Raw genomic sequence first — 14,342 nt, forward strand, 5'->3', positions numbered from 1 at the left:
TTGCAGAAAAAACTAACGGAAGTGGATGCAGCCATAGAGAAGGTCGTACCAGACAGCGACGCGGAAGACGACTACATGCGCACCGTCGAGTTAAACGACCAGATCGTCACATACATGGCGAAGCTGGACCAGGAAGTGAAGGAGGCACAACAAAAGAGATCGGTGGCCGAAAGATCGACATGCCCCCAAACGGAAGAAGGAATAGGCGTTGCATCAAAAGTGAAACTACCGAAATTGGAGTTACAACGATATGGTGGCGCCACAACAGAATGGCAGCCGTTCTGGCAACAGTTTCGGCACGCCGTTCACGACAACGCTGCACTCACCAACTCCGAGAAGTTTCTCTACCTGCGATCAACGCTTACAGGCAAGGCATTGTCAGCTGTGGCAGGCATTCAGGCGACAGGAGAAAACTACGACGCCGCCATCGACCTCCTCAAAGAACGCTTCGGTCGGCCTGATGTCCTGATTCAAGAACATCTGACGCAGCTACTCGACTTACCACCGGTACGAAATGCAAACGAGGTGAGCACTTTACGACGACTATACGATCACCTACAGCGTAATATGGCCGCACTAACGACTCTAGGCGTGCAGAGTAGCAGTTACGAAGCTATGTTGCGCTCTGCACTGCTTAGGATGCTACCAGTTGCCTTCGTCGTGGAGTATCACAAGTGCCGCTCTTCAGATAAAGCGAATGACAATCTGAAGATAGAGAAATTGCTAGAGTTCCTGAAGTTGGAAGTCGAGAGTAGAGAGAAAGCACTTCAAGTTGGCCAATGGGAAAACAATGACGCCAGTCACAAAACCAGAATAGAGAAGGAAAGGGCCAGAACTCCCAAATGGTCAGCCACTCTCAGGGGCTCAGCAGCATCTCTCTTAACTAGCCAACCCAAACAGACTGAGGCCTGTGCATTTTGTGCTTCGAAGGGTCACGTTGCACAGGAGTGCCAGGCATCACTGTCTTTGGAAGAAAAGAGAAACAAGTTGCGTAAAGCAGGTCGGTGTTATCGGTGCGCAATCAGAGGACATACTTCTAAGGAGTGTCGCAACAAAAGAGTGAAATGTGAAAATTGTGGGAGAAGACACATCACTCCGATGTGCGACCCAACCTGGAAGAGATCAGATAACACGGCGACTGATACCCGTGCTACACGGGCGTTTCGAATGCCTTCCAACCGAACGTCATTCGACTCGAATGCCAAACGTGCGCTGCTACGCGACGTTTTTGAACGGCATTCGGTTGGAATGACTTTCCAGTCGACGGCGCTCCACGAAGACATTCGAGATTTTGGAATGCCTTCGAGGCACAAGCGCGTGTACTCTCGAGCGCAGCGTCTTTGCGCCACAAGTTAGAGCAGAACTAGCGAAGAGCAAATGCGTTCGCTAAACGACGGAATTTTAATTTTTTTTTTACATATAATGCACAAATCCTTGCTAAAAGTGTTGTTTTCAAGCAAATTGACCACATACTCTAGAACCCAATGTAGAACCGAGAGGAAGCCATATTGGAAGAGCCAGTTTTTCTGTTTGTGGTGGTGTTGCGATTGCTTTGTTTTTGTTGTACATTTTGTAGTTGTGTTCGTGTGTGCGTCTGCGTGTGTGTGTGTGTGTGTGTGTGTGTGTGTGTGTGTGTGTGTGTGTGTGTGTGTGTGTGTGTGTGTGTGTGTGTGTGTGTGTGTGTGTGTGTGTGTGTGTGCGTGCGTGCGTGCGTGCGTGCGTTTAGTGAGCCTTTTTTTAAAATTAAGTGAAGTTTATTGCACTTTTTCGATTCAATTTTTTTTATTTTGACGTGGTTTAATGAATGAAATGGAAGCAGAAAACGAGGCACAATCAAATCAACGAGCGCAGCCTTCTCAACCGCGGCAGGTTTGGACAGAGCGAGAGACAAGTGTCTTGATTGACTGTTGGGAGGAGAGGCTGGCCGACCTGCGTCGGCGAAAGCGTAACAGCAACATTTACGCAGAAATTGCTGCTGAGCTTCGAGCTGCCGGCTTCCAGAGGACAAAACAGCAAGTTCACACAAAGATAGAGAATTTGTCCCACAAATTCCGGTAAGAACTTTTTATACATCGCGCGCCGCTGCCGCCGCACAGGAGGCCAAATTGTGATCGGCACAGTGCAGCTGTCCCCTATCTAGCAGCAGACTTGCTGCATTACTACCAGTACTTGCGGCCCCGTTTACGAATCGCGCAGATCAGAGGCAGGCATGCAAAGCAAGGGGAGCGGTGACACATTTTCGGAAATTTTCGTTGCGAAGGCGTTCATCCGCAACGTCGCTGGTTAGGACGCTGCAGTGGTCTACTGTGTCAAACGTACGTCAAGCTGGTGTTTTATCATTTCGGCACCATCGACATGCAGCCGCCGCTCTTGAGGTTCGCTTTCGCGTTCAGCAGCAGAACTCCTTACCCAGTGCGACACTGCGGCGTTTACACAGGTGCTTTTGTTTTTTTATATTCTTGGTAGAGAGAGTGCAGAGGGCCTCGACGCGTTTATCGTCCAGACTTTGTACTACCGCGGTTATGAAATTACTTTGTGGCATGCATCCTTTCACACATTGCGGATTAGAAGTACAAGGATTACAGGTGGAAGTAAAAAAAAGGCGTTTCAAAACAAACTGTACTAATCCAAACAAACTAGTTTGTACTGCCAATTGCACCCATTTATGATTGTGGAGAATGAACTGTGATGCAAGTTAATACGCTGTTATTACCAAAATCGGGCCATGGGGGCCTATAGTCTGCAATGCAGTTCAAAAGTTTTTCAAGAAGATAGGCTTGGTTAGGTGCAGGACACAAAATGTGCAGCACTTTGTATGCTTATTGCTTTTAAACCACCTCATCCTACCTTTTGCAGCACTAAGCTGCTCAGGCATTTTTCTGTCAAACGAGAAGGCATGCTGTTCAATTTTCAAACAGTACTCTTGCCCTTTATTTCAGTTTCTGGCAAAAGAAACAGACTACAGGGTCCGGCGCCATCCCGTGGCCGCACTTCCACCGCCTGGCAACATTTCTGGGGCGCCTTCCTATGAATGACGCTTCACTTGTGCGTGAAAGCACTGCTTCCGTAGAACAGGTATACGAGTCATAAGCACGCAGTTGTATCCTTCCTGTTCCTTGACTGTTTTTTGCAGTGTGACACAGATGACGCTTACAGTTACATGCAAGGTTTCATGTTCTGCTGGAGCTGCTCCTCAAGGGAAGCTTTATATATGGTGAAAGGTGTTTTTAAAACTTGAGGTCAGGTTTTTCACTGTGCATCCATTTTATTGCATTGTGCAGATCATTCGGGGCATGGAGTCTGGAGAGCACAGCGCCACAGATGACGAACCGCAGTGCTCAGCTGTGGTCCAGTCATCTGTGGTCCACGACCGCAGCGACCTGGAGGGGGGAGAGAGCTGCTCACAGCTGCCTTCTGTAGACCCTGCTGCTGCCCACTCAGCTGGAGGTGCGCAGCAAATGCAGCAGTGTAGGCAACGGCAGCCAGCACGAGGCCGCAAGAGGCCAGCCTCTGTTGATTTTGCTGCATTACTAGAAGAGCAAAAGAGTCTACGAGAGGACCTCCGGGCAGCGAGACAGAAATAATTTGACCTGCGGGAGCGCCAGCTTCAAATGCAAGAGAAACTGTATAGCGCAATGACAAAATATTTTGAAAGAGCCAACAAAGAATGAAAAAAAAAAGAAAATAACATTTACCCCACGATGTTGCTACGAATGATTTATTCAAAGAACAATAATCTGTGCATGGCTCGCAGTGCAATAAAAATTACAGGGTATTTAGGACAGACATGACGACAATGCACAGCAGTGGTTGAACGGACACATAAGGTTAAAGCACAGTGGTGCCTCGTTGATCTCAACATGTTTGTTCCACAACAAACGCGTCCAGAAAGCAAGCCATCCAATAACGAATTGTGAGGAAAAATCTTTTCCACGGAATAAACACTTTATGCTTCAACTTTTCTTCTGTACGTAGCGGTCAACAGTGAAGTGGAAGTTAAGACAAAATTATAGAAAAGTGCAACAAGCTTCACAACGAATAATGCAAGAAGAAAGCTCAGGTTATCAAGGCTGCGCACAATTTCAAAAGCATACGAGATGAGCCGCAAGTGTCGGAAATGGGGAACAATGCAAAAAGTTTTTGCACTCGAGAGCACCCTATTGAAAATATTGAACGTGGATTCTGCGTGCCTATCTTTGCGTATTTATTGCCACGCACATTGTGACGATTGAGCGAGGTCGCAGAACGCGAGACATATTTCACACAATTTGCGCAAGCCGAGCAAGCTCGCAAACGCGAGACATCTGTCACATAACGTGCGCAAGCCGCGTAAGGCTCGTACAGCAGGAGACATCCTCGCGTGATATGCGCAAGCCGGGTGGGGCTTCCAGAATGTCCGAGAGCCAAGGGTGAGTCCCAGAATGTTCAAGAGCCTTGTCTGGCTCACAGAGCACTAGACAGTGTCAAATGGAGTTAGCATCATGATACCGATAATACCTTGCATGGCTGCAAGGCTCCTACATCACTGCTCAACACATTATGCCAATGCCCTACGTTAAGGCCTCCTCATCTGTCTGTCACTGCCTCATTCAGCATGCATGTTGTGAGATAACAAGCTTTGCAGCAATGGTGCTTCGTGGGATGGCTCTCATGTGTGTAGCATGCTTGCAAAAGGACATAGATAAGGTCACCTTAACTGGCTTTATTAATGCCACATCCCTCATGACGGGTGCCACACAGTGGCTAAACAATTTCTTCAGCTTCTCCAAGTCCAGCAGGTTGGCGTCTTGATCCAGGTTCTCACTATGCAGCACCTGCAAAAAGGTAGCAGTATATGCAAAAAAATTCAGTTAATTTGTTTTCTGGAGATTCCAGAAAAGGGCACAAGTAGTCCTTCCATTAATGAACTAATGATGATTTCGAAAAGTATCAGGTTTGAAATACAGACATTGGAAAACCCGACTCAAGCACGCAGGCTGCTCAGCATCAAACCTGCACAAAATCTAATAACCGTGTCACACAGGCATTTTCAAGGCTTTCAAATGGCTATCAGCTCAGTGGCACTTGAATGCAGCTAAATGGGCATTTCCAATAGCCACAGAGTCCCTAGAACAGTGTGGACATCTATCAAGATTTTGAAGGCTTTTCAGTGTTAGAAATTTGCACTCAGACATGGAGCACTCGCAACTTACGGTAAGGAATAAAATCAAAGCAATTTAATCGCTGAAAGAATACTCAACATGAAATGTACAACTTATTTCACTGAAAAAAAAGAAGGCTGGCCACAAAACACTGCAGCAAGCGTATTATCACTGTTGCCAATAGCACAAAAACAATAAATACCACCTTTTCAAAACTGCGTGAGTGCTACAACAGCTTCCCAGAAAAATTATCAACTGTGACAGTGGCGCCACAGCAGTTTGGTGCGAGATGATGAAATATCTCTACGGCGATCAAGTATTCTGTGTAGCAGCGGCATAACTCCCGAGTTGAAGTGCAAATCTCAAAGCTCAATCTCCCACCCTGATATCTTTAAATACATACTTAAATTCATTGCAGCGTGCTGCAGAAGTAGGTGGTCAGATCATTCGAGAGGATACCTGCAAGCTATCTCAGGAGACGAAAGATCTGATGAAGAAACGCCAAAGCATGAGGACGTCTAACTTCAGAGATAGAATAGGACTAGGAGAGCTATCGAAGTTATTTATAAGTGCAAGGTAGCCAACATAAGAAAGTTTAACATGGAGAAAACCTAGCATGCTCTAAAGCATGGAGGTAGCCTAAAATCAGTGAAGAGAAAACTAATCACTGGTAAAAACCAGATGTATGCGCTAAAAGACAAAGAGGGCAATGTCATAAGCAATATGGATAAGATAGTTAAAGTAGCCGAAGAGTTCTACACAAATCTCTACAGTAGTGAATGTAATCAGAACGTTACAGAGAGAGGCAGTAGAGCACAGCAATGGGACATCCCGCCAGTAACGAGGGAGGAAGTAAAGAAAGCCTCAGGAGCAATGCAAAGGGGTAAAGCAGCTGGTGAGGATCAGGTAACAGCAGATTTGTTGAAGGATGGAGGAGAGATAATGCTAGAGAAACTAGCCACCCTGCATACGCTTGCCTCGTGACCACGAGCGTATCAGAAGCTTGAAAGAATGCGAACATTATTTTAATTCATAAGCAAGAAGATGTCAAGGACTTGAAGATTTACAGACCGATCAGCTTACTATCCATTGTCTACAAGGTATTTACTAAGGTAATCACTAATAGACTCAAGACAACCTTCGAATTCAATCAATCAAATGATCAGGCAGGCTTTCATAAAGGATACTCAACAAGAGACCACATTCATGCAATCAATCAGGTGATAGAGAAATGGGCAGAATACAACCAACCCCAATATATAGCCTTCACTGACTACCAGACAGCAACTGACTCGGTGGAACCACAGCTGTCATGCAGGCATTGTGGAATCAGGGTGTAGAAGAGTGTTATGTGAAAATATTGGAAGATATTTATAACGACTGCACAGCTACCATAGTTCTCCATAAGGTCAGCAATAAAATTCCAATAAGGCAAGGTGTCAGGCAGGGAGACACGATTTCACCAATGCTATTCACCGCCTGTTTACACGAGGTGTTCCGGGGCCTGAAATGGGAACAGTTGGGGAGAAGAGTTACTGGAGAATACCTAAGTAATTTGAGATTCCCTGATGGCATTGCCTGGCTAAGCCACTCAGGATATGAACTGCAAAGCATGATGAATGAGTTAGACAGGCAGAGCAGAATTGTGGGGCTAGAAATGAACATGCAGAAAACCAAAGTAATGCTCAACAGTCTAGCAAGGGAACAGCAGTTCATAATTGGTAGCGAGGTGCTAGAAGTAGTAAGAGAATATGTATACTTAGGGCAGGTAGTGACCACTGATCCAGATCATGAGAGGGAAATAACTAGAAAAATAAGAACGGGGTGGAGCGCATATGGCAGGTTCTCTCAGATCGTGAAAGCCAGTTTGCCAATATCCCCCAAGAGAAAAGTCTAACACAGCTGTATCTTACTGGTACTCACCTATGGGGCAGAAATGTGGAGGCTAACAAAGAGGGTTCAGCTTAATTCAAGGACAACGCAGCGAGCTATGGAAAGAAAAATGATAGGTGTAACGTTAAGAGACCGGAAGCGGGCGGAGTGGGTGAGGGAAAAAACGCGGGTTAATGAAATCCTATTTGAAATCAAGAGGAAGAAATGGGCTCGGGCAGGGAATGTAAGGCGAAGGCAAGACAACCGCTGGTCCTTGAGGGTAACAGAGTGGATTCCATGAGAAGGTAAATGTAGCAGGGGGCGGCAGAAAATTAGGTGGGCGGATGAGATTAAGAAGTTTGCGGGGATACGCAATTGGCAGAGGACATAGTTAATTGGAGAGACATGGGAGAGGCCTTTGCCCTGCAGTGGGTGTAGTCAGGCTGATGACGATGAATTTTAACTAATGTATACAGCACTCTATGCATTACAGTTATATGTGTCTGGCCTGCTACAGCCTAGAAATCTTCCATTACAAAATAGGGAAGTGGATAGCAAAACTACAGCACAACAGTGGCAATGAAAACAGATATGGCACATCTGCAGGTAGTAGTCCTGGAAAGTGCATGTTTTTCAGTCAGAGCCAATAACACTCTAAATTCATAGATGCCATCTCTCGTGTATGTCAACAGGCTATCACAGAAGCTCAGACCAGGAAGACTATCAAGAAGGAATAGGACCCAGAGATGAGGGGCAAAGAAAGTACACAGCATGAGCAATGACTCGCAACTGAATTTACTGCCAGAAACCTCATTGCAATCGTAATTGCAATTGTAATCATGTAGGAAGGTTGATACTTGCATTGCGCATGACACTGTTTTTAGCTGAGCGGTCGGGAGCTTGGCAGTTCCTTGCATCTGCTAGACATGGTGCCGAAAAACAAAGGCAGCATTGGAAACATTCCCCAGTCCAGATGGACAAGTTACAATGACACACAAGATTGTGGAGATGAGGCAGCTAGGTATGCAAGTTCTACTCCCTTAATATTTGGTTGATGCAACAGCCGGCCTGGACAAAGTACACCTGCCTTCAAACCGTAATGTGCGAAATTTCTTGGTGCACTATATAATTTGGACAATCTAAATTAGGCTATGAAATCAAAAATTTTCACTAATACTGCCTTCCATTTACTTTCATTTACTTTGATAGCACCTTTATCTTCAATCATGTAGCAAAGAAATGAGAAAAAACACAACCGAGCACAGTTTACATTTGTTAAGCTGTGCTTGACATAGTGCTTTTTTCACTTACTAATGCCTGTCTTCCATTAATCAATGAGTGGGCAAAGGTGCTCAAGCTTATTAGGGGCCAAAAGGCCCTCAGAACCTTGCACCTGGCTCCAGCATTCTTCAAAGAATGAGATAACTGGTCTATGTACGAAATGATCGCAATCCTATGTCACTTTTCCTCCAATGGACGCATTTCCTGATAGCTATTTTTGGCAAGGCTTTTGCATACAGAGGTTAAAACAGATGCCAAAACACCAGCACCTTGAAGGCCGGCTACAAGTCACAAAAACCTTTCATTTACAAAATATATGCACGAAGGCAACAGAGCTACAGAGGCAAGACATGTTATCCTAGCAGTAGCTGCAGTACAAGCACCACTACTGTCAAAAATCTAAAAAAAGTTGTACTGCTGTTTTTCGCCCGCCTGTCTCACTGTTGCATTCGTGAGTATATTTGGCAGGTCAAAATTTCTGGCGGTTATCAGCCAGGCTTCATTTTTTTTCGTATGTTCTAACATTTGCAAGCACGAGCTTTGTAAAAAAAATGTAAAGGACAAAGAAATGTGATCACGGTTAAAGAATGCAGTGTGAAAAGACAAAAACAAACGAAGAAATGGACACCCGCCAGTCCTGTCCACTTTTTCATTTGTCCTTGTTTTTTCACACTGCATTCTTTAACCATGATCACTGACCAACAAGTCCAAACAGCCACTTTAGTTGAAAAGAAATGTGGCCTTTCAATTGTGGTCATTCCATACTTACACAAGTTATATTATTCTGTAAGAACTCTACTGCTATATACGAGGTCGAAGTGCCTTTCTGATGCCTACTCAGCTTATTGAGCACTTTTGGCCACTTTTTAACAAATGAAAGATGGGAGCATGTAAGTGAAATGAGTGCAATGTCGAGCACGCTGCAACTTGTATAGATAGTGCTATTGGTGCTCTGTATCTAACTTCTACATGAAGTTGTATAACCAGAACAGCTGCTGCATCAGCCAGACATGAACGGTGTACAAACTTAGTTCGAGGAACACTGGCCTCACGTCTCGCTGCTGATTGTAAGACATTCCTCTATATTCCGAGTTTTCTAACACCACCATCATTTTTTGGCACCGTGACCATATCATACAAGAATGTGAGAGCTACTGCATACCTAAAGAAAATATGTGTGTATGCCAAGCATCAGCCGTTCTATGCAATAAGAAGTCTAAGTGAAAAAGATTCGATGTAAATTAGAGAAAGCCTTGCCATTTTTGTACTTCTGCTTCTATGACTGCTTGCTGGATTTTTTTCTTTAGTTGGAAGCATTCTTCCATCCCTTATCTCTATACACTATTCCTCTGCCAAATGACTGAGTAACCCAAATAGCAATTCCTAAGTAGGGAGGGGGCCTTCCACAGTGACCACACAGGGGCCTTCAAGTTCTTGCAGCAATCAAAACATCCCTTTGTAACACTGGCCTTGAATGCACCACTATACTTTTGTGGCAGGCCAAATACTTATACAATTTTTTTTAAAACCACACAGAAATCCACAACTGCCATTATGAAAACAACCTAGTAATGTAACCATCAGGACGCAAGCAGTTCACTTCCGCAAACGATAGCCACTCACCCTTCACCAGCGTAACATCAGGGGTCCCTCAAGGCGCTGGACTGTCACTGCTTCTATTCCTCATTTACATTAATGATCTCCCTTGTAACATAAACTCTAATTTACGGCTTTTTGCAGATGATTGCGTCATATACAGAGTTATTGAGGCGGCCAATGATTCATCTTTACTTCAAACCGATCTTAACACACTCGCGTCATGGTGTAATACGTCCCTCCTGTCGTTAAACATTAGCAAGTGCAAATCTATGTCTTTCACGAGAAAACGCACTATGAATCCGCATCAGTACAGCATTGGTTCACTTCTTGTCGACCCCACATTATCATACAAATATCTTGGCCTCCACCTAACACCATCACTAGCATGGGTAACCCACATTCAAAACATTTGCGCAGAAGCCTCACGCACACTCGGCTACTTACGACGTAACTTGAAGGACGCATCCCCTGAAATAAAGAAACTAGCATACATGACATTCATTCGCCCGAAATTAGAATATGCGTCATCCATTTGGCATCCATCGCAAGCTTATCTCGCCGCCGACCTCGAAGCCGTACAGAACCGCGCCATCCGCTTTATAACATCTTCCTATTCAAGAAAAACCAGCATCACTGCACTGAAACAGTCCGTCTCCATTCCATCGCTCGTGTCACGCCGCATCATATCTCGCCTCTGTCTTCTGCATCATTTCTATTATCATCCGCGCTCACGCCACGCAAAACTAGAACCCCCCCATAGGACGTCTAGCCGCTTGAACCACAATCATAGCATCGCTCGCATCAACTGTCGCACGTTAGCACTCAGTTCTTCTTTTTTCCCGCACGCAATAGCTCTATGGAATGCCCTGCCAAACACCATTGTATCATGCACTAATCGCAAATCATTCCGTGAAATACTAAAGGACCATTTTTCGTGAGTGCAATCTTTTCAATTATATGTTGTGCTTGAGACAGACAAGTGTCCTTGCTTTTTTTCATTCCTTAGCCTTTGTTTACTCATGTGTTAATTTTTTTTTACTTGTTACATATTGTATAACCTTTTCGACGCCCCTTACCTGTTGTACATCTCTATTCCTTTTCAATGTTATTTTTTTTCTTTCTTTGTAGTGTTCTTGTCTTGTTCGTACAAATCTTGAGTTTGCTCCCCCCTTATGTAATGCCCTCGGGCCTTTAAGGGAAAAAATAAATGAAATGAAATGAAATAAGCGTACCTGGCCAGCATGATCAGCATGGAAAGGCGCACAGCTTGTGTGCAGCTCCTAAAATGAAAGCAAATTCACATGATTAATTGCAATTTCCACAAAGACATTCTTGAAAAATCATGTTTTTGCACCACTCAGCCTCAAGCCTGCCTTATTGCTCTTGCAGCACTGAGGCAAATCTGAGCACAGCTTGGGGTGAGCTGGTGGTATCACATTACGCACCTGACACTACGTGCATCAATCCATTTGTATGATTGAATTTCAGAATGGCGAAAAAGACACACACACAGGAAAAAATGGTGGGTGGATGAGATTAAGAAGTTTGTGGGGATACAGTGGCCGCAAGTGGCAAAGGACAGGGTTAATTGGAGAGACATGGGAGAGGCCTTTGCCCTGCAGTGGGTGTAGTCAGGCTGGTGCTGGTGCTGCTGCTGCTGCTGATGATGATGATGACAGCCAGAGCACACCTACAAAGTAAAACTGTGAACTCGACCCAGCAGCACTTTACTGTGTTGAAAGAGAACAGGTACAATTGAATTACTGCATTACCTTGTTATTATCATTAAAAAGTACAGGGCTCTAAGAACTTCCTAATTTACATCGAAACGAATGGTTTACAGTGAACTTTCACGGATTACACTAACAGGCACTGAAAATCCAATACAGCTGCCCAAGAGAATATTAGGCAGCCGCGCTAGCCTTCTTTTGCGCTATGCTACCTGATACCAGATTAATATTCGAGAGCAATTTACTCATACTCTAGCACTGGGATACGTTATGCCCCAGACTGATGCAGCTGTCTTACTAAAGGCAGAGAAGCTTTCAGTGTGGGTCATGTGTGCTGTGGCGTGAACACATGCACAGGATCGCCTGCTACCATTCAAGTCCTCTGTGTACACAAATGCAGGTGCAATAGAAAACCCACATCACAAATTTGGCTAGTCTGGTCGGCCAAGCATGGGCCAGCTGATAGCACGAAGCAGCAGGTGCGACACATACCATCATCATCAGCCTGACTAGGCCCACTGCAGGGCAAAGGACTCACCCATGTCTCCACATTAACCCTATCCTTTGCTAGGTGTGGCCACCATATCCCCGCAAACTTCTTAATTTCATCCGCCCATCTAACTTTCTGCCGCCCCCTGCTATGCTTGCATTCTTTTGGAATCCACTCCATTACCCTTAAGGACCAGCGGTTATGTTGTCTTCCCATTACAAGCCCCGCCCAGGCCCATTTCTTCCTCTTAATTTCAAGTAGCATGTCATTAACCCGTGTTTGTTCCCTCACCCTCCGCCCCCTTTTGGTCTCTTAATGTTAGACTTATCATTTTTCTTTCCATAGCTCACTTTCCTGTCCTTATCGTTTGGCACGTGTTTTTTTCTTTGTAATAAGGCATAAAGTATTATACACGGATTACCACATGGCATCCTCCTATGACCGCTAAATAATTTATAATCAAATTTCTTTCTCCTGCTGTATTTGTTTCGGTTTCGACAGCTGAATGATGGCTCTGATGTCAAAGCGAGGTTATTGGTCACGTGAGGCATGAAAAACTCCAATACAATTGGTACTTCTGGCTCTTAAGGAATGCTGGCGTCAGCGCTGTAGCGAATTAAAATGATGAAGCAGCGATTATAAGTGGTTTTTCCACGCCTCACGTGACCTATAACCTCTCTTTGATGTCATAGCCATAGTCAAATTGTTCACCGAAACAGGATGGCAGAAAAAGTTGATTATAAATTATTTAGCAGTCTCACGCGAATACCAGATGGTGATTCATGCATAGTAGTGTCTTCCGCATCATTATATAGAAGAAAACATGCCACCAAGATTAGGTGTCTATACTCTTTTAAGCTGAACTCTTTTAATTAGCCTCCACGTTTCTGTCCCAAAAGTGAGAAACATGCAGGCTAAAGAAAAGATTTCAGCTTAAGTACCAAAGTGGCTCTAATCACACGATGAAGTGGAAAAACTCTCGACACTTGAACAGAGAACAAATAGGAATTCCAACAAAATTTTAGATTCTTGTAAGGCTATCAAGCATTTCTGACTATTGTAAACTGCACTTTCACACATACAGTACGCATGTATGCCAAGCTCACATTCAGTAGCCCTGTTTTCCGGCTGTAATTATCACGGTCTGAGCTCAGTTACAGATTTAAAACCAGCCAAAAGATGCAACACAGGAAAAGAGAAGAAAACAGGTTGGACTATCAATTAATTTTTTGTGAAGGAAAAGAAGGCTCGCATGAAGATGCGCCACACATGACCCACACCAGCGAAAGGCAGGACAACAAATAACTGTCACTGATATACAAGCACGTCATCTAAAAGAGAAAATTCTTTCCGTTGAAGATTGACTAATGGCTTCGCTACTCATACAGCCGTTGCCTTGGAGATATGCATCAAATACCTTACAGATTTGTTTACCACTTCTACACACCACTGAAGTGTCACAGAAATCAGGCGTACACACTGATGGGTCATCTTATGATTTACACTCACGACACTGGCACTGTAGTGCCAGATCAGAAGCTGCCTTCCCCCTAACGAGTTAGTGCTCACTCAGGAACACATTAAAGACACCTGCACATATCCCTGAAGTAGTTTCTTGCACAAGCTAGCAGAATGTGATAAACCACTTCCTGCAAGTCCTGAACCTAGTTTTATGGGATACCATACTGCTATCCCGGGTTTTAACAGCAGCGCAAAGGCCATCAACACAATGATTGGCGCAAAAATTACATTTAAAAATTTTCCCGACACTCGATTTGAACTCATGAAGTCTACACAAAGGACTCCATGATAACCGTTCTGAGGTTCTGACCGTTCTGAGCCTAGCCTCTGGAATCTGTGCCAAAAAAAAAAAAACGGAGTCAGCGCATCGCAATTTACTTCCGAAATCAGCCGGTGCTGATGACAATTGTATGTTTGCTTTCTCTGGCTTATAAAGCTCCACTTTCAGAAAAAGTGTCGTCTTTGTGGTTAGAATGCGGAACTTCATCATCACAGGTCAACTTCAGCTTGCCATCAGTGTCCCTTTAATGCCTCAAAGTTGAACAATAGCTCCATTGATAGAGGAGGGCTGTGCATAAATTTCGACCACCAAAGATTCTTTAACATGCACTGACATTGCATAACACACGAGCAAATATGCATTTCGCCTTGTCGAAACGAAGCCACCACAATTCAATCCCGCGTCTTTGGGCTCAGTAGCCGAACACC

General features: G+C 44.5%; 1 protein-coding gene and 1 long non-coding RNA gene across 2 annotated transcripts; one reads left to right on the plus strand and one right to left on the minus strand.

Moving 5' to 3' along the window:
• The first annotated feature begins 1,583 nt into the window (after positions 1 to 1,583).
• LOC149325829 (uncharacterized) lies at positions 1,584 to 3,669 on the plus strand. Its single transcript, XM_089563552.1, has 3 exons — positions 1,584 to 2,054; positions 2,940 to 3,075; positions 3,282 to 3,669. Exons 1-3 carry the CDS (start codon positions 1,801 to 1,803, stop codon positions 3,582 to 3,584), a joined length of 693 nt encoding a protein of 230 aa, XP_089419678.1. The 5' UTR covers positions 1,584 to 1,800; the 3' UTR covers positions 3,585 to 3,669.
• A 1,018-nt stretch (positions 3,670 to 4,687) lies between these two features.
• LOC149325830 (uncharacterized) lies at positions 4,688 to 11,469 on the minus strand. The gene is made up of 2 exons (XR_016285945.1): positions 11,126 to 11,469; positions 4,688 to 4,814 (listed from the first exon to the last, which is right to left on the minus strand). It is a non-coding gene; the product is annotated as an uncharacterized LOC149325830 (long non-coding RNA).
• Positions 11,470 to 14,342: the final 2,873 nt, after the last annotated feature.

This window comes from Amblyomma mixtum, chromosome 10 (genome assembly GCF_055824585.1).
Source record: "Amblyomma mixtum isolate Tamu chromosome 10, ASM5582458v1, whole genome shotgun sequence".
NCBI lineage: Eukaryota > Metazoa > Arthropoda > Arachnida > Ixodida > Ixodidae > Amblyomma > Amblyomma mixtum.

Excerpts from the sequence above, each read along its gene's own strand:
- LOC149325829 (XM_089563552.1), top strand. The coding sequence starts at position 1,801 with ATGAATGAAATGGAAGCAGAAAACGAGGCACAATCAAATCAACGAGCG. Across the intron at positions 2,055-2,939 it reads AATTTGTCCCACAAATTCCG|TTTCTGGCAAAAGAAACAGA; the intron begins GTAAGAACTTTT and ends CCTTTATTTCAG. Across the intron at positions 3,076-3,281 it reads GCACTGCTTCCGTAGAACAG|ATCATTCGGGGCATGGAGTC; the intron begins GTATACGAGTCA and ends TGCATTGTGCAG.